At 42.1% G+C, this 18,956-nt stretch overlaps 1 protein-coding gene across 2 annotated transcripts in view; it reads right to left on the reverse strand.

Moving 5' to 3' along the window:
- Positions 1–18,956, reverse strand: part of TET2 (tet methylcytosine dioxygenase 2) — a 97,699-nt gene that overhangs the window by 25,769 nt on the left and 52,974 nt on the right. For both annotated transcript variants that reach the window (XM_074993490.1, XM_074993491.1), the window contains 2 exons: positions 8,359–11,713; positions 5,617–5,707 (listed from right to left, as the gene is read on the reverse strand). In XM_074993490.1, coding sequence (XP_074849591.1) covers positions 5,617–5,707; positions 8,359–11,668 — 3,401 coding nt within the window. In that variant the 5' untranslated portion in view covers positions 11,669–11,713. The remainder of the gene's footprint in view (positions 1–5,616; positions 5,708–8,358; positions 11,714–18,956) is intronic.

Below are 18,956 nucleotides of genomic sequence, written 5' to 3' on the forward strand. Positions count from 1 at the left end.
CCTCTCTTATCTCGAACAGTCCCTCCCAATAATCTCACATCTCCTCACTGGGATCAATACAAGTCACCTATATCAAAGCACTGGCTCTAGTCTGCCTATCATCTCAAGCTTTCTGAGACACCCCACTCCTTTCACAGCTTCTAATTTGTCTTTTGGATGAGAGGCCTGCTCCCCTACAGGCTTTCTAACTCCTCTGTGCTATCCTCCCAAATCTAGAGGTTCCCTGAACAGTCTCTCGTGAAGGAGATAAAAAAGAGGAACCCCTGTCAACTCCTGGGGTATGCTTCTGTAGGAAAACAACAAACAAGGGAGCAGACATCTCAGTCATTCTTCCATTGGGCAACCTACATTCTCCTCATAGACTTCAGTACCTGACTGAATCTTTCTGCCAGCATATTAGTTTCTGGATGACTGTGATGTTCTTTATAATGCCTCACTCCACCCAATTCCTGTAAATTTCTGAACACTACAGACCTGAAATTTGCAGCATAGTTGGACAAGATTTCCCTGGGAAAACCTAACCTGATATAACTGGTTATTAGGGCAGTAGCTACCACTTCAGCTTCTACATTAGCTAGAGCTCTCACTTGAGGGTACCTGGTGGCAGAATCTGCCACAGCCAGTATATATTTCCTTCCATTCCTGGAAGGTCTGGGCAGCGGTCCCACAACATCTACAACCACTTTGGCGTGCATACACTGTCTTAATGATGGCAATGAATGCCAAAGTATTCTGCAGACTCCCTTTAACCTCTTGCACTTCTCGCATATGACAAAACTCTCATGGTAGTCTCACACAGTAGTCTATTAGTCTCACACATGTGAAGCCAAAAGAAATTTTGTTGGAGCCTATCACAAGTTGCCTTCATTCCTAAGTGTCCAGTAAAGCGATGTTCATGAGCTATCCCATAATGTCCTATACTTATCAAACACCTCACCATGGTGCATCTTCTTCCTTATGGGAGTCTCAACAAACCTAGAAAAAGTCTATCCTTTCCTTCCCCAGTCAGGGAGCTGCATTCCTCTCATTGTGCAGGAAATGGTTGGCCTGCAGAGCCTCAACACATTTCTTCTGGACATCTCTTCAGTTAAGAGAAGACTCTGGCAGAGCCATGGAAGCTGCAAACCCTTTTTCTAGAGACAGCCTGTTACTCTAAGCTTATAATTGATTCTGGGCAGATCCCTCCTGCTCTCTCAGCCTCCCAGCTGTCCACAGACAAGCCAGGTGAAGCAGAGTGCTACACTTATGTCTTGAAATTATTACATTAACCTGCTTAGGTATAGTTAAAATATCATTACTTATTAGCACATCAATGAGAAGTAGATTCCTAATGCCACAGTAATGTCTCCTGTAAGATTATCAAACTTGAAGTATACCTGGGCCAAAGGCACAGAGTATTCAGCCAACCTGTTATAACGACCTCTGTCTTCCTCTCTCACGAAACTTTCCGTGACCAGAGTGACTTGGAGATCTGTATTCTAAAGCCCTTACAATCAGTGCCATTTATCTTTAACATTTTAAATAAATTATTCACTACCTATGTTCAGTCCTAATGCAGTTCACTATGATTTTCTTCTGATGCCTCTGAAGCAATGGTTGTGGCATGCAGGGATGTGGATTGTGAAGCTACCTTAAGTTTTGGGCAATTTGATTTTATATGGGGATTTTTATAAGGGGATTTTAAATCCTGGGTTCCTTTTTTATAAAAAAAAAAAAAAAAAAAAAAAAAAAGGAGTTGTGGTTAGGTCTACTCCACTCTCTGCTTTCCTCTTAACTTAGGTGATAGGAGGATTTCTCCTTCCGAGAATTTCACTTCCCATAGGCCTTTAATTCCATGTATTTATCAGCAATGTCTTCAGCCATGAAAGCTGTGGCTGGCTATTTGTCACAGATGGCTGCCTCTCTCTCATTTCTAACTATCCATACCAATTGCTTCTGAGATAGACCAGTTTTCCATATTCACCTTTAGCACAAATCATCACCAGTGTCCATGTTCTTGGCATCTTCCAAAGGCTATAACCCCCATTATCCATTTTCTCATTCACACCTTTTATGTACACATTCAACGAGTGACCCTGTCACACATTCTGAAGTTTATATACTTCAACTGGCAAGTCTCAGGGGCAAGCTTAATCTTTTCAATACATTTTCTTTAAATTTCATATATACCACAGCGTTGTTCTGCTCCATGTCATCAAAAACTTAATCTGGCTTTCCCAGTTTATCTTGTTAAGAGGGGAGACATCTGTTTGTCTGCTTGGATATAGCGTATCCCACATAGTCACACAAAGGTACACAGTCCATTTCTCTATAAGCTGGGCAGACCTTCTCCCCTTTGCTGGCATGGTAGTGGCAGTGGGGTGTATTCACTTGATGGAGAACCTCTTTTTGCTGCTCCAGTATTTTGAGCTTCAATGCTTGAGCTTCCATCAGATTATAGTGGGCTCTTGCTTCTGCTGCCTGGGCCTCTTTGATCAGTAGTTTGTATTCTTTCTGGGGTTGCAGGCACCCTTATGGTGGTATCCTCTGTGGCATCTCTGAGTCCTCTGATTCTACCACCTTTTCTTCCCCGATGTCTGGTCCAAGTTTATGAGCAAAAGTCTCAGAACCTGAAATGGGGCCTTCATTTCCATACTCTGAATTGTAACTTTTCAGGTTCGTTTCTCACAAGACCATTACATGGCCGTGGTTCACTCACTATATGTCTAATATTTTATCGTTAGAACTCTCCAAACATTCAGTAGTGCTGGGATTATAATCTATAATTTATTTAACCTGCAATATGTGACCTCTGGCACAGCTAGGCCAGCATCAAGTTACCCTGCAGTGACTTAAGAGTGAGAGTACCAACCTTATGGTAGACCTGTTAGGAAGCAGGGTACAAACCCCAAATTAGTTTGGAATTCTATAATTAGATTTCACCAACCAGTTAACAAGTGTAAACTCCTCAAATACTTTAACAGTGTTAACATGGAATCACAGAATCCTTGGGCACACCCAGAGTCACCCTGTCCATAGGATGAGGTGGGGTGTTGCCCCAGACCCCATGCTTTTGGGGGGCCCTGTGGCAGCTGCCCCACCCCATCCTATGAACGGCAGTGGGAGGATCGCCTGGGGTAGGGCACGTGTGGCATGGGTAGGCAGTGGCAGCAGCAGCCGTAGGGGATTGTCTGCCCTGGCCTCCAGCCACCCATGGAAAAGTGGAGTTCAGTGGGCTGGAAAGGCGCAGCTGAGTGCCATGTGGTGAGTGCGGGGCGGGGGGAGATTGGGTGGGGAGGCAATCCCTTGTGGCTCCTGCTGCTGTCAGCCACCCATCCCCTGCCCCAGGTAATCCCTGGCCCAGCTCGTCAGAGAGGGGGTGAAGTGGGGCTGGTGGCAGAAGGGAGGGGGCTTCCCAGGGCCATACACCTGGAGCATTAGAGGTGGGGGGGAACTGCCCAGGGCCCAGCCCACCCCTCTCTGGACAGCCCTAATCCTGCCTGTGTGATAAATGGTCCCTTACACCAGAGGTCACTGCAATATTCAGGTGACTCCTAGTCCCAAATGAACAGGCACTTACCTCAGGTCAATAGCAATATAGATCTTACACCAAACTATGCTTGTAGCCAATCCTATCCTCCTGTCTAAAGATTTATTAAATAGAAAAGGAAGTGAGAAAGTCATTTACAAGGTTATAGCATGTAAACATAGAAACGCACAATTTAGTTCCAATCTTAAGGTGCAAAAAGTAATAGAATAATAATTAAGGTCTAGATGTCCTTTAAGGCCAACCCAGACTAAGCACTGGTTATCTTCTTCTTATGCCCAGTCATCCTTTTCCACCAGAGTCCAAGCAGCATAAAGGCACAGTTCCTTCTTGTTAGGAGTTTTTGTTTTCTTCCCCACTTGCCCTTTCAGCTGCAAATGATGGGAATCATTCACTTGGATGTCTCATCCTTGTTGGGGGCAGAGGAGAGAACAGTCAAAGCTTTTTGTCCTTTTTAATGTTCTATAATAGTTTGTCCTGCGTTGAGAGGCCTTCCATTTTGGCCAGGAGGTAGCCTCTTTTGTTGGTGATCAGTGCTTTACACTAATTAATGTCGTCTTCCTGTGGTGATGTGCAGTCACTGGGGCTTATACAACAATCAGCAACTTACAACATGGGACTCAGAAGGAAAAAAGGAGGCAGGCAGTAACTTACAAGCATTCAATGCAGCCTATACAATAAGCACATTTTTATAATTCCAGTGCCTATTTTAACGATATTAACACACTGATGAAACAGACTGATTTCATCTTTGTATTTCTCAGTATTCAAGTGAGGCATGGGACTGTGGGATGAGCTGGCATCTGGTCAGCCAGCATCATGCATCCTAGCTAGAGTTGCTAATGCTGATTATCATGCTAGCTGGAAGAGGCACGTGAATGAGAATGAAGTCTCCAGCTGGGGCCAGCCCTGCAAAGGCATTGCAGGGCAAAGAAGCTCCTTACACTATACCACTTCTCTGTGCACCTGCGAGCTTCAACCTGGTCTTAATAGACTAGGTCCAAGTCCTGCACCCTTACTCAAGCAAACTCCAGGTAGCCTGGGTAAGGTCTAAATAAAAACAGAGAGACACCAGAGTGCAGACCTCAGGATTTGGCACTTAGTGTCTATGCATGCCATATAATGTTTTTTGCTAGGAAGTAGGGTAGAGTTTTAGTGGCAGGAGAACCTTACCATTGCATTCGGGGTTCACCACTTTAATACCCTAGTAATGTTAGTAGTGCTTAACATATAAATCGTTCTTATTTTTGTATAACTATCATATGCATATCCAAAGCATTTATTTTGCTGGTATTTTGGAGAGTAAGTAACGTATCACCTTGTGATACATAATTTTGGGTTACCACATTTGACCTTTCCGAAAAGGGGAATCCCCCATGAGGGAGTGTATCTATATCAGTATTTACCAACTGATGTTGTATTAATGTACCATTAACATATTTAATACAATATGAGTTTGTGAATACTGATATAGATACACTCCCTCATGGGGATATGGTCTTTTTTATATGGTAACCCTATTTTATTCTATTAACCTAAATAATCCTCTCTTGATACAATGTTCTGTTAAAGAATTGCATATTGAGTTTTAGGCCGGAATCTCACCTGGCTCCCATTAGTATAACTGAAGACCCTGCAGGAGTGAAGCAAGGAGGATTTAACCACCTGAGATGTCCTTTTATATTAAATGTTTAACTTGAAGTTTGCTTTTTTGGTGCTCTCATCCCTCCATCTTTTTTCCTACCTTGGTATGTGCACTCCCGCTGGGAATACCAGGTCTATGCCTGTTTTGGCGGCCATTGCCAACACACTTGCTTGGCAGGCTCATGAATGCTTGTCCCTGCTTGGTTTTGCTGGCATCTGTCTCAAAGTGGGCAGCCTGTGCCAGCCAGCAGACTATTACCCCTGTCAAATATTGTCACTCTCTGGTGAATAGCATAGTAAGTAATGCTGGCAGCAGCAGAGTAGCTAAGCCTATAAATAATTACTCCATTTGCAATTGTTTACTTCTCTATGTGCAAAGGCTGTAAAAATTCTGACATACACAAAAGGATCAATGTTAATCTGGCCTGTGCCTTTGCGCTAATTACCTTTCTTCCATGATTTCTCTAATAGCTGCCACATTAGGACCGGCTCCTAGATGGGTATAGAAAGGACCTTCGTCTTTTTCAATAATTTGCTCTGTTTAAAACAAAACACAGGTTATTGCATTAAAGCATAATTATTTAACAGAAGAAATTGTATTGTGAAGCTTACTCACTGGTAGCTAGGCAGGATCCTGTTATGAATTTTTGGGTAGCAAACATTCACACATACATGTCTAAGGTAGGCCCACAAATTACATCCATAAAACAAAGCAAGCAGTCCTGTAGCACCTTAAAAACTAACAGCTTTATTTATTAGGTAATGAGTAAGGTAATGGTAATTAGGTAATGGGTAAGACCCATGAAAGCTCACTGCCTAATAAATAAAATTGTTAGTTTTTGAGATGCTACAGGACTGCTTGATTTTGTGAAGATACAGACTAACACAGCTACCCCTCTGACACAAATTATGTCCATTTGTATCTGCAAAATGTGAATTTACACCTATCTAATAGGTGACATTGTGTGCAAGTAGGTATTGTACACCACTGTCCCTTCTGCAAGCACATATGCTTGTTTTATATTTGCAGTTATAGAAAAAGTAAAAAAAGTGTTTCCTGGTAATTACTGAACAGTGACTACCCCATATTTTTAAAAGAAGGCTTTTGTAGTCACGTTGGCAAACGTTTTTGGGGCATTATTAAGTAGCTGGTTAAACACCACTTGTGTGGACTCTTCTTGTTGAACTCACAATTGCTATATTAGCTGAACTAGCAAGTTTGGGGTGACGGGGTGGGCAGAAAACCAATGCAAAGCTGAGAAGAACGCTAGATGTTCTAGAAAACCCTCTTTGTGCCCAATACATTGGTGAAATTGCCTTAAAATATCCATGATGTGAAAAGGAAGTGCACATTAAGACTACTTATGAAGAGCTTTTACTTCCTCGTTCCATTTTGACAAGGTTTTGCATAGTGTGGCAAGGAGAAACAAGAAACCAGCTTCCAGTTTTGTATATTCCTCCCTGCAGCATGGTTAGACAATCATTTTCCTCTTCGCCCCCATGTCAGTTCTCCTGCGATGCAGTCAAAATGTTTTTAGGGAAAAGGTTAATTTTACATTTACAGAGAACTTGGTTTTCAACTTTATACCCAGGGGAGGGTGGGAGAAGGGAGGGACAGAGAGTTTGTGTGTGTGTAAATTAGAGAGAGAGTCACAATAAAGAACTGTACATTTTGTCCCAGTCCAACACAGCTGAGACTCAGTTCCCCAGAAAATGAAGACTACAGAATGTGTCCATACTAAGAGGCAGCATGGAGACTCACTTTCCCAAAACAACAGAGCATGCCTGATTGGAAAGGAGCAGAATGCCAGCTATTGCACTTCTGTTCTCCCTGCAGTGCCGGTCTTGCCCTTCGCTGACTCTTGGGGGGAAGCAGCAATGGAACATTCCCTGTGCTTCCCAAAGCACAGCGACTGAAATTCTGCTGAGCACTAGGGGCATCATATTTGACCTTTCAAAAAAAAAAAAAAAACAGAGAGAGAGAGAGAGAGAGAGAGAGGACGCCACTGAGAGGGAGTGCATCTGTATCAGTTTCCACCCACTCACACTGTATTAAAGCTGAATAATAACTGAGAGATAGCCGTGTTAGTCTGTATTCTAACAAAACAAAACAGCAGTTGTGTAGCACTTTAAGGACTTCATTTTTGTTTTGTTTTATTGTATTCATGTGTGACAGTATACATAGTACATTAATACAATGTATGCTGGTAGATATGGGTACAGATACACTCCCTCTCAGGGGTGTCCTCTTTTTTTAAAGTTCAAATATGGTAATGTTATGCTTGGCCAGACACTGGTCATTATCTGGAGAGTGAAAGGGAAGAAAGGAAAAAGGCACTTAAGATCATGCAAAATCCAACTCCCTGTTTTTAGTGAACCCTTACTCAGTCAAAGTCTCAGGAATTTGACAGTATCTGAGTAAAAATGGAACAAGGATCTCAAGTGTTGGCCCCAAGACATCTTTCACACAAGCAGTATCTCCTACCATGATTTAAACGCTACTATTACTGCTTAACCCTTGTACTGTGTGGAGCATAGGTCATCTACAAGTCCCTTCCACTTCACTTTGCCTTGGGTGAAAATTGCATAAAATTAAATTATGAATCTGCTCTTTTTATCAGATGTTTGCATTATATATGCCTGCTTCTGAAGGAGACCCGATCTCAAGTGTTGGCCCCAAGACATCTTTCACACAAGCAGTATCTCCTACCATGATTTAAACGCTACTATTACTGCTTAACCCTTGTACTGTGTGGAGCATAGGCCATCTACAAGTCCCTTCCACTTCACTTTGCCTTGGGTGAAAATTGCATAAAATTAAATTATGAATCTGCTCTTTTTATCAGATGTTTGCATTATATATGCCTGCTTCTGAAGGAGACCCAATACAAAAGACAGACTGAAGAATCTACTTTCTATTATCTCTAGCTCTGTGTGCCATACATTTGTGTGCTAGCGCACAAAACCAGACAGATAATTGCTTTGTAACAAACGTAGGGTAGTGCTCTATTTTAAGTGTAAAAACTAATGTTGCTGGAAAGAAACTGAACTGTTCCCTTGCTAACGGCTGGCATTCCCACAAATCAACCTAAAATAAAACTAAATCAAATAAAACCCCAAGAACTTTGAAAGCTATCTTCCTAATTGTGGATTAACAATGTGTTTTTAGTGTATTTCTTGTCACTTACCAACACAACTGCATGATGGGAAATCATACTGGGTTTTGACGGGAGTGTCCAATAAATTTTTTACAGGAGTATCCAATAACTTAGAAGGCGACTCTAAAAAATTATTGAGAACAGATCCAGCTGTTCTTTTAGTGGGGGTTTTTTCAGTAGAAGAAATTGCTTGTTGATCTATGGCTGAGGTATGGCTGTCAAATTCTGCAGCAGTAGCATTTCTTGATAGGATAGTGATAGGACCTGCTGTTTCAACCTTCACATGCTTAGGTGATTTGATAGTAAGAGCTTTGTGATCAAACAGTGATTTGACCTGAATCTGTTTCAGCTGCTGTTCCATTGTTTCAATGATACTCTTTTGTTGCATGTTCTCACAAGCAAAGTGCTGATTCTCTTGTTTAATTGTTTTTTTCCATGTTTTGTTTTCCAGCTGTCCAGTTGCTTGATGCAGGCAGACATTAGACTTTGAGCCAGCCTCAACTTTTATAGGCTTGCGCATCACAGCAGGACAAATTTCAGATTTGGGTTGCTGGGGTGTTTGCTGCTCTCGCTTTTGTAAGAGATGCCACTTGAGAGCAGCATGGTTTTGAAATTCTTTGTGGAGTTGAGATAGAGGAGGACACCCTCTCTGGTTTTGTGGGAGAGCATGTTGGCTGTGTGGTAAGTACCTTTGTTGAATTACTGTAGGTTGCTGGCTGGACACACCTTGTTTTAAATCACCCCCACATCCATCTGGTTGTTGGAGTGGTAGCTGTGTAACGGAAGCCTGTTGAGTCTGATGTACTTGTTCTTGAAAGCAAAGATGCCCATCTTGCTTAGGGGCCATGCTATTTGGATAATATGGTGTATACTGTAAGTCCTGCATTTTGTTTACTCCCAAGAGTTCAGCATTTAAGGGATTTTCTTTCTTCTCCGTAATCAAGTGCACATGGCCAGGGCGCTGCAAATGAGTATTGGTTTTCAGAATCTGAGTGTAAAGCGAACTTTTACTGTTTACACTTTGCTCCTGCTCTAGTCCCAGCTGAGGGCTAGGAGGCAGCTCAGCTATTTTTATATACCTATTCTCTGCTTGAAAACATTCTTCTAGTTTAAGCTGAGTGTAAGATGCCCCATCCAGTTGCTGTTCGCTATTGCTGTGGGGATGGGAAAGGGTCTGAGAGAGTTCTTTGCTGCTTTTCATTTGTAGGGCTTGCTGCTGCTGTTGCTGGTTGAGGGTTAACTGTGGACTGTGTGGCAGTTGTGCCTGTTTCTTCAGCATCTGTTGTAAAATGTTTGACTGCAAGAATTGTTCATTCTCTGTTGTCTGTGGATTCAAGGGCTGCTGTTTTAACTGGGTCCCCAAATGCTGCTCAGTTTGTTCTTGCCTTGCTTGGAAATGAAGCTGCTGCTCATGGTGTTGCTGCCCATGGGCCTTCACTAGAGAATTCACCTTAGTGAGCTGTGGCTGGGGGGAGTGCTTCTGGAACTGCAGCTGCTGGTCAGCTACAGGATGGAGTTGCCGCTGTGCTGCCTCACTTTTGCACAGCTGAGGCATTTGTTCCTGGTGTATTATCTTCTGGCTATGGAGCTGTCCTGAAGGACTTTTCAGTGTATCAGGATTCCCTGTATATTGGTTTGAATGCATCTGTTTCATTGGATTTGCTTGGAACTGAAGAATTGACCTCAGCAAAGCCTCGCTGGGCTTCTGTGGGGAGTCTCTATGATGAAAATGAGTGGAGATTAATTCTATCCAACCTGTTTTGGGATAATGTGTTAGCTGCTTTGCTTGGTCTTTTCCTTTCTCAGGAGGAATCTCCTGTTCTTTTTGTCGCAGGAACAGCTGAGAGTTTTGCTGCAACTCTCCATTGCTCCCAACTACCTGCAGATTTTGTATATGAGGTTCTGGTGTTGGCTTTATTTCTTTTGTGCATTGCTGAACGGAGGTCATCATGGCAGTTGGCAGATCACTTTCGTTGCCATCCTGTTGCGACACCTCAGGCTTCTGTGGTGGGTTAGGTGCTTGCTGGGCAAGGTCAGGACTCCTGGACTTCAGTTGCTCCTGTTGCCCTTCATTCTTCACTTCCCTAGGAAGAGTTTCAATATTTCTGTTGTCATAGGGGTGATGCCCTTCTGTAACCCCAGTGGACAAAGTGCTGTTCATTTCTGGAGTTGGAGGAGGAGGAGTGAAGGAATTCTTCTTGAACATTGAGTTGTGTTTAAACAAAGCACCATTTTCTTCTGCTTGCTCTGAAACCCCTTCCAGGCTATTGTTTTGAGCTTGCAGATTACTGCTAGAACTTAGAGCGAGATCTTGGTTGGGTACCTGCCCCGTATTTCTGTGAACACTACTGTTTCTGATGAGTAACTGGTATGTATCATAGCCTAGTTTTTGTTGCTGTAGTTCTGATTTTTGAAGTGAATAGCTATCTGGTAATACAGGTGGTTTACTGGAGTCTTGCATATTGTAGACCTCAGTAGCCACTACAGCTGGCACTTGAGGCAGGTCAGAGTTTGAGGTCTGTGGGGAAATGATCTGCCCTGAGGTATGGGATGAATGTGTTGTCTTATAGGACAACTCACTAGTAGCCTGACTGTTAATGGCATTTATGTGAGATGTGTTTTTCTGCATTGCAATGGAAACATGGTCTGGATAATATTGAGACAGTGTTTTTTCCAGGAGTTCACCACGCATGTTTTCCATGGAAGAGGCAGAAACTGTAGCACCATTAGGCATTGGCACTGCCTTGTTCTTAAGTAGTAAGACAATGTCCTTGTTGTGGCAAGTAATGTTTTCCCTCTCTTGCTCATTCTGAATCTGGAGATCGTCAGGAATTTCTGCACCATCACAGTTGTCCTTTGAAGATTGTGTAAAATCAGAAGCTGCATTTTCTCGTTCAGTAAAACTCACAGATTTCTTCTCAGTGAATGAATTGGAGACGTTTGTTTTTTCACTGTTTTCTCTTGGCTCAACTTGTTCACCATTTACCTCTTCATCTTGTTTAACTTTCTTGTTCTGATGAAGGCCATACAGAGAAGGCTCACTAAAAGTGCGTTTTATCCCACCATTTTGCATATACTTGGAATACGCTCTCTTTTCCTGTAGGAGGTCAGGGCTGGTTCGGTTATTTGGGTTTCCCTTCACATGAGGTATTCCATAGCTGTTCTTAAAAAGTAGGCTCTTATGGTCACCATTTACTTCAGCAGGGGTGTTCTCTGTTAACGGACTTCCATTCTGCAGCTTTACCATCATAGGCTCAACATGGCAAACATGAGAGGGATGTGGTATTAAAAATGGATTCAATCTATTGCCATCAACATGGTTGGTTCTATCCTGTTCCATCTGGCCTGCTCCGGGGCCATCCACAAGGCTGCCCTTTTAATGTACCTGAAAGGAAAAAAGGGGAGGAAAAAAAGTGTGTATAGTTTTATTTGATACACCTCAAATCACTGACCAGACACAATATTCAAGCACCTGCTCTACTGGGCTATCTATATACAGCATACCGGGTTATTGTTTTCTCTGCCTGTTTACTAAAACTCAATGTTTTCTGATGGTGTTTTCAATAATATTGGACTTCAGTATTATAAAGTGTCACTTTCATGCCCTGATATATAATGTATTTTTAATAAATTAAGGGTGAAATTTCAACTGATATAACATTAGATTGCCTGGTTCAATTTCACTCTGCTTGTATACCATCATCAACTTTGTATATTCAGGCGCAATGTTTTTGCTATTGGAAAAGGACTTGTTTTTATACTGGTGCAACAAAAATGCTTGATTTGTTAACTTGAAACCACTGAACCAATGTCTTAGTTCATATTTTAATTTGATGTGCATTCTAAAATTCAGCACGATTAATTTCAAGTGTGTTTTCAAACTTGCTAAGAACATTTTCAGCACAGGGTAAGTTCCTAACAATAGATGTGCAGGGGAGAAACTCAGCCAGGTGAAGAAAAAGGCACACACAATAAACTGAGAATGAGAAAATGTTGTTCAAACAGATATTTTTCTTACCACTGACTCTCTTGCATGATTAATAATGATCTTTAATGAAAATATAAGCATTTACTGCTTGCATACACTTCGCCTGAGTGTTTCTTTGATGATTTTTCTTCCAAGTAAGGTGAAAAATCATGCAGAAACTGTAGTTCCCAGACTTAGATCTAATCCTGTTATTTGATTGTAGTATGCCAAGCCTCTCTTGATTGACTTGAAGGATAATTGCCACCAAGCTTGCCAGTTAGAGAGGTACCCCCGCCCCTTTACTTGTCAGCTGTTTGACAAGGTCATTTAAAGTTGGTTTTTCAAAGATCTCACCCTTAGCAAAATACATGTGCGAGAAAACAAAATGAAAACTAACTACTCTCCATTGGAATCCCTACACTTGTTCATTATTACTCCAGTACTAACGTCCCTTTTATTTAAGGGAAAAAATTAAAATCATGCTACATATTTGTATGGAATTGGCTTTATTTCGTGGCCATTCTCAATACCGTATGTGAGCATGCCTTTAAAATTATATTTTTTGCTGTTGAACAGCAAAGCCTAAAATCTGTATGTCTTGGATTTAAGCTGTGCAATTTGGAAGTTCTTCTCTTACGTAAAAATAATATTTTCATTGGATAAAAGTTCTAAGGTGTAGTGAACAAATTCCACCTGCCCATTGTTTAATTCTGGGTAGGCAGAACCAATGCTTTTTTTGTGCCAGGACGTGGAGCTGGTCTCAGGGGCGGGCAAGCTGGGCAGTCGCCTGGGACCACCAATTTCAAGAGGCCACTGAAATGGACTGGCCTGTGTGGGGCCAGAGCCAGCAGGTGCTTGCCATGTGGGGATAGGGGAGGGGCAAGGCCACAGCTGAGCAGCTTGGATGTGCTGTGGGCGGCCGGGGTGCAGCAGGGCCAGGAGGGAGCATGCAGCATCCGGGAGGGCGCAGCAGCCACGAGGGCACACGCACACACCCCTGCGAGAGAACACAGCAGCTCAGAGGGTGCACCCGCCACCTCCCTATGCCCCTGTCTGGTGGCCCCCATTTGCCCAGGGCTGCCAATTAGTTAGGACCAGCCCTACCAGTACTTTTGCCTGTACTGAGTACTGGCACATCAGCAGCCCCAGCTAAGGGATTGGCTGGTGGAGGGGGGAAAGCGGGGAGCCAGCTGAATCCTGGCACTTTTTTTAAAACAAGAAAAACGCTGGCCAGAACCACTGAATACCAGTAAATGTGGAGAAAGCTGTTGTTGCACTCGCTACATAATTCATTCTTTGTTGTTTTCATCCTTCTCTACCAACACCTAAGTGACTGAAGACAGAGCACCTGGCAAATATTAGAAGGATTTCAGACTGGGAAAGTTAGGAAAATGAGTCAAATAAAACATAACGTACGAAAGGTATAAAATCAGTGTGAGGTAAAAGTTTTGACTCAGGCAAATCTTTGCAATAAAGACATTACCTCTAGTTTGCATAGAAAGGGAATAAGAAGGGCTCTTCATTATTAATTCATACTTGCTTGGACTACTAAGGAAGCCTGAACCTTACAAGTGGTTGATATTACCATTCTGCAGAGAGGACTATTACATTTGGAAATTTCTCATATCACAGTAGATTTGCCTCCAAGAGCACAGATCAGGATTATTTATCCTTCTCTAATTTTTTACAATATCATGTTACACCTAATTTATACAATGTGCACTGAATTCAGGGGTATTATTGCCTTACTGAGTTCAAGTGAGTCACAGAATTCTGAAATGCTCTTTAAATAAGAATTGCTCGTGGGGCCACGTAAAATTGCTATAAGCAGAATTGATAGTACAGGGATGTCCTTTCTGTTCAAGGTGCTGACTTCAAAATAGGGACAATGGAAGCATCACAAGTACATGCCAGTCAGAACTTGCAGCTGGACATATATTACCCACATCACCCTCACTTGTTTTTAAATGTGCTTTTAATTATTAAAACTCCTTCCTCCGTGTGCTCTGATTATTCTACACACAGTGAAAATATGCTGCAATTGCACTGCTTCCCAAAACCAATGTCTAACAAAGTGACCTGTTTAAAAAAACAATTTGAATAACTAGAGATGGAGAAGATCAGTTATGTCATCTTGTCAGCCCCTCTCCTAAAGCAGGATTCTTCTGCATACAATACATGTTCTTGCATCCTAGGTGATAAGGTACTTGCAACTTTTCTGGGGAAATTATTCCAAAGCATAATAGACATAGCTGTTACACTTGCAAAAACTTTTTAAGTTACCCTCAAGCCATATAGTTATTTTAAATAGAAATGCAAAGTAAAGGATGCTGCAGAATTACATTCCCTCCCAGTAGGGTTCAAGAAACAGCCTTTCACCTTAACTTAAAATTCCTTCCCTTTAATTTCCCCACTTGTTCTCTTTCCATACATTAGCTTGCATGTGAAAAATGAGCGTGTAAGCTGCTAAATCACAAGTATCCTAGCAAAATACAGCAATTAACACCATACGATCAGATTTTTTTCCTATCAAAACAAGATATTAGTCTGTGTGACTGAGCCATTGTCCTCTCTATGGTCCTCAAAGCACAACAATATTTTAACATAGGTGGTTGATTTCTGCTTTATTGAAGAGGGTAAAGTTTAACTCTTGTTAAAAGTTTTCAAAAGCCCCTTTTGCTCTGAGTTTTGTAGGTTGACAAAAGAGCCTTGCTACTTGGAGTGTGTCCCCTGTATCTGAGCTCAGCATGCCAACCTCTGTGCAGGTGTGTCTGTGCCTCAGGAGGGAGACTCATGATCCTTGAAAGCCACACATTTCCTTCCATATTATATGACAAAAATACATGCTCTCTTCACAGGCTTTTCCAAAGCCTCGCACGACAAATCAACCAATCCCTTGGATTCTGATTGACTCTAGTGTAAAAGAAGGGGGTGGAAGGTACTCCAAAACAGGATTAAACCATTTGACTCTTCAAAGCCTAGTATGAACTCATTGGTTTAAAAAGCGTTATCCTTCCTTTCTTCAGAATACAGTAAACTCTTTCATATCCAGCAGCCCCAGGACTGGGAAGGTGCTAGATATGCAAACATTCTGGTTAACAGAGCAGCTGGGGGGAGGCACAGGTGTGTGGGGGTGGGTCAGTGACCCCCCAATAACAAAGTCCAGCTCTCCCCACACTGCAGTGCTGGCTCCTGCTCAACTGCTGCCCCCCCACTCATTGGTGGGGACAGCACGGAGCCTCTTGAGGATGGCGACAAGTGGCTCATGGCATGGGGAGCTGGTCTGGGTGTTGGGCATAGGGCAGAGAGCAGAGGAGACTGGTGACTGCGAACACACACCCAGCATAGAGCAATGAAGGGCAGGTGCTGAGTGTGCTCCATAATTCACAAACCCCAGCCAGGACTCCACACTTCTGCCTGATGCCCACTGCCTAGAGCTTCAGTTGGGAGCTGTGCCAGTCAATTGGATATTCTGATTACTCAAATACCAGATAAAAAAAGAGTTCATTGTACTTGTAGATGGGGGTTACGTTGCTTTACTCTTGGTTACCCATGTATGAACTGAAAATCCTCCTGAGTCTTGTCTTATTACAAATCACATTAATTGTTTGTAATGCAATTAAAAGGTAGGATAAACCAAGCAATGGTAATCTCTCTAGTATTCATTTTTAGCTAGAAACACCACGACGTTCTTTAAAATCCTACTGTTGAATCGAATTGTTCAAGACTGCAAAATCTGGAATCTCTGACCTTTTTTTCATTTATGGTGGGGTGAACTACATTTCTTTTAAAGAAACCTCACCTTTACTAAAGGATAGTAGTTTATTTTTTCTCCTCCAGTAGTAACTGTTTTGGCCAATACACTTAGCAATTCTACATATTTTTCCACAGCCACAATTTATTAGAAATTCAAGTCACATCAGCAGCATCTACGAAACAATTACTGCTTCTAGGACTGACTCTGCAGTCTAATCCATCATAATTATTACTGGTCTCTTTGAAGATGCCTTGATGCATGACTTAAAAATAGCACATTACTGTGGAAATGGATCAGTGCCTCACATTCCACTGCGTTGTAATTCTGCCCACCACTATTTGCCTTCTCGACGTATCTAGGGATGCATGTGTAATGCTTGTCATGTACAGGGCACAAACAATAGATAAAGATTAGAAGTCTGTTTTGTTTTGTTTTCTTAAATTATGTGTGAATGCCTCTTTAGCATGCTCCTGCAATTTTCACAAGCACAGAAAACAAGTCACTCATGTACAATTCAAAAACAAGAAAAACATTGAGGGTCAAAAGTAACTTTATTTTTGTAAATTTGCTTCCTTCTGATAATTTCTCTTATTCTGAGCCAATTCCAAAGGTATCTATTTGTACTGTATTACTGAGCTAGCTAGGGACTTTGTGAATGCCAAGATGTTTGGCTGAGTAAACATCCATGATCAAATTTTAACCAGGCCGTTCATGCATCTAGCACAGGAGGAGTAGGAAGAAAGTTGGTATGAGTCCCCCTCTGCTTGGGTGCTTTTGCAAGGGCCAGAACCCTATTAGGAAGAGCTGTGACTCTTTCCTATTAGGGTATCCATGAACATTTGCTATCTGAAGATGGGTGGTTCTATAGCCTTTCCATATTAACCAGAAAGAGCAGAGAACACACTGCATCTTCTCAAAGTTAACTTGCTGGTAGGCCGGCCATTTACAGCCTTATATCTTTGGGCTGGAATCTCAAATTTAAATAGGTTTGGATTTGGTCAACAGCTGGCTGGAACATCACAAAGTAAGAGTCAAGTAACTATAACCAGTGTGCCGTGAGAACTGTCCAAGTATGCTGTGAAATTTAGTCAATTTCCCCTCACCACACCTCTTTGCAGAACCACTGTGAGGGGAAACGCCAACCTCACAGGACCCCATTTGTAACGGGGGCGGGGGGAGGCAGCTGAAATGCTGCTTTCTGGCCTGAATGAGCAGCTGTGGCGCAAGTGGGAAGTAAGGAGAGTTTAAATGTCACATCATGCATGGCTCCACTGGGATAGCGGGGAGTGGAGTCCGCTCTCCGGAGCCACCTCACCTACCCACAAGTTGGTGAGTAGCCGCTGAAATTTTCAGTGGTTACTTGTTTGCTTAACATCCCTAGCATGGCACTGAGCCGATTTTGAAAATGTGTCTGTGCTTGCTGTCTAAAATGGTACATTCCGTGGTGGACTTGAAACTTTAATATATTTGATCCTTGTTTAGCTTGTTGTATGCACTACCGTGTTGCAAACATCTCTAGGAAGTCTGTCACCATAGTAACTAAATGTGACATTTATAAGTAATCGATTCAGCTGAAAAAAATGGGCGTGCCATAGACTTGTTTGTCTCACTGAAGTGTGCTGTCTTACTGAAAAGGTTGGGAACCACAGCTCTAGGTAATAACAATGGTGTGACAGTTGTCCTGTGTTATTCCATAACTACTGCCCTGACCTCCTTGGGGTTACTGTACTGCGAGAAAGTTTTGGAGGAAACAAAGGTCCAAATGATTTAATTCCCATGGCAGTTTGGGTAGTTAAATTCTGCCCACTTAAAACTCCTCTCTAATATTAACTGAATACAATAATAGACTCACTTCCTGACTTAACTAGTTTATTATTATTCTAAACAAACAGTGGTCTATCCCAGGGATGAGCAAACTTTTTACGCTGGGCCCCACTTTTTGAATCTCCCCTCATCAGGGCTCCCAAACTTGTGTAATGTAATGTAATCCAAACAGACAGAAATTTCGGTTACGTTTATGTTAAAAAAAACAAAAACAAAAAACCTTTCAGCATGTGTAAGAAAATACGTATATAGAATATAAAAACTTCATTAATCAGTATATAAATGTGAATACACATACATAAAAAAGTCATATTTCCACATTTTTAATGAGCTGGATGAGCCTGAGACCTAGCAGCCAATCTTGCTGTGCCCCCCTTATGAAATTTTATGACCCGTGAGGGGGCCTATCCCTGACTTTGTGCTCCCTGGTCTAATCCACCCCAGAAGTGGCTGAATTTCCATAGTGGCTAATCACATGCCTTTGTCTAGTTTGAGAGTCTTCTGGTTGAAAGACACCACAGAAATAACAATTTATGAATTTCAGTAAAGAAAGGAAAAAGCTCAAAACAGCACCTTTTCTGGAATATCATCAACTATTAAAAACCTTGGGCTAAATCCTGACGTCTCTACTTGGGCAACAAAACTCTTGAAGCCAATGGGAATTGCTTGTCGAATGGCACTTGGTACGTGAGCTAATGCAGTTTTAAGAGTCTTGATGCAAGTTAACTTTGAAGGTGGTGCTACCAAGCAGTCAAACAGCCGCAGTTTGAACTTCTGAGCGGTCCTCAATAGTAGTTTTTATACATCACAATGGATTACTGTAATCTACAAGCAACAAGGGCATGAATTATGATGTTAAATTCTGTGTCTCAGGAAATGACCACCTTTGCCTTACCAGATACACAACAGATGAAAAAGGGGTGCTTTTAATCACCAGCATCCCCCAAGACTCCACAAGCAAATCAGATCCAAAAACTCTCCAAGCAAGAAGATTCATTGAAAACTTCCCTGAAAGAAACACAGCTCCAGTCCCTTTACACCTTCAAGAGGTCAGCAACATACCCCATCCTATGAGCACCA

Source organism: Carettochelys insculpta, chromosome 4 (genome assembly GCF_033958435.1).
Source record: "Carettochelys insculpta isolate YL-2023 chromosome 4, ASM3395843v1, whole genome shotgun sequence".
NCBI lineage: Eukaryota > Metazoa > Chordata > Testudines > Carettochelyidae > Carettochelys > Carettochelys insculpta.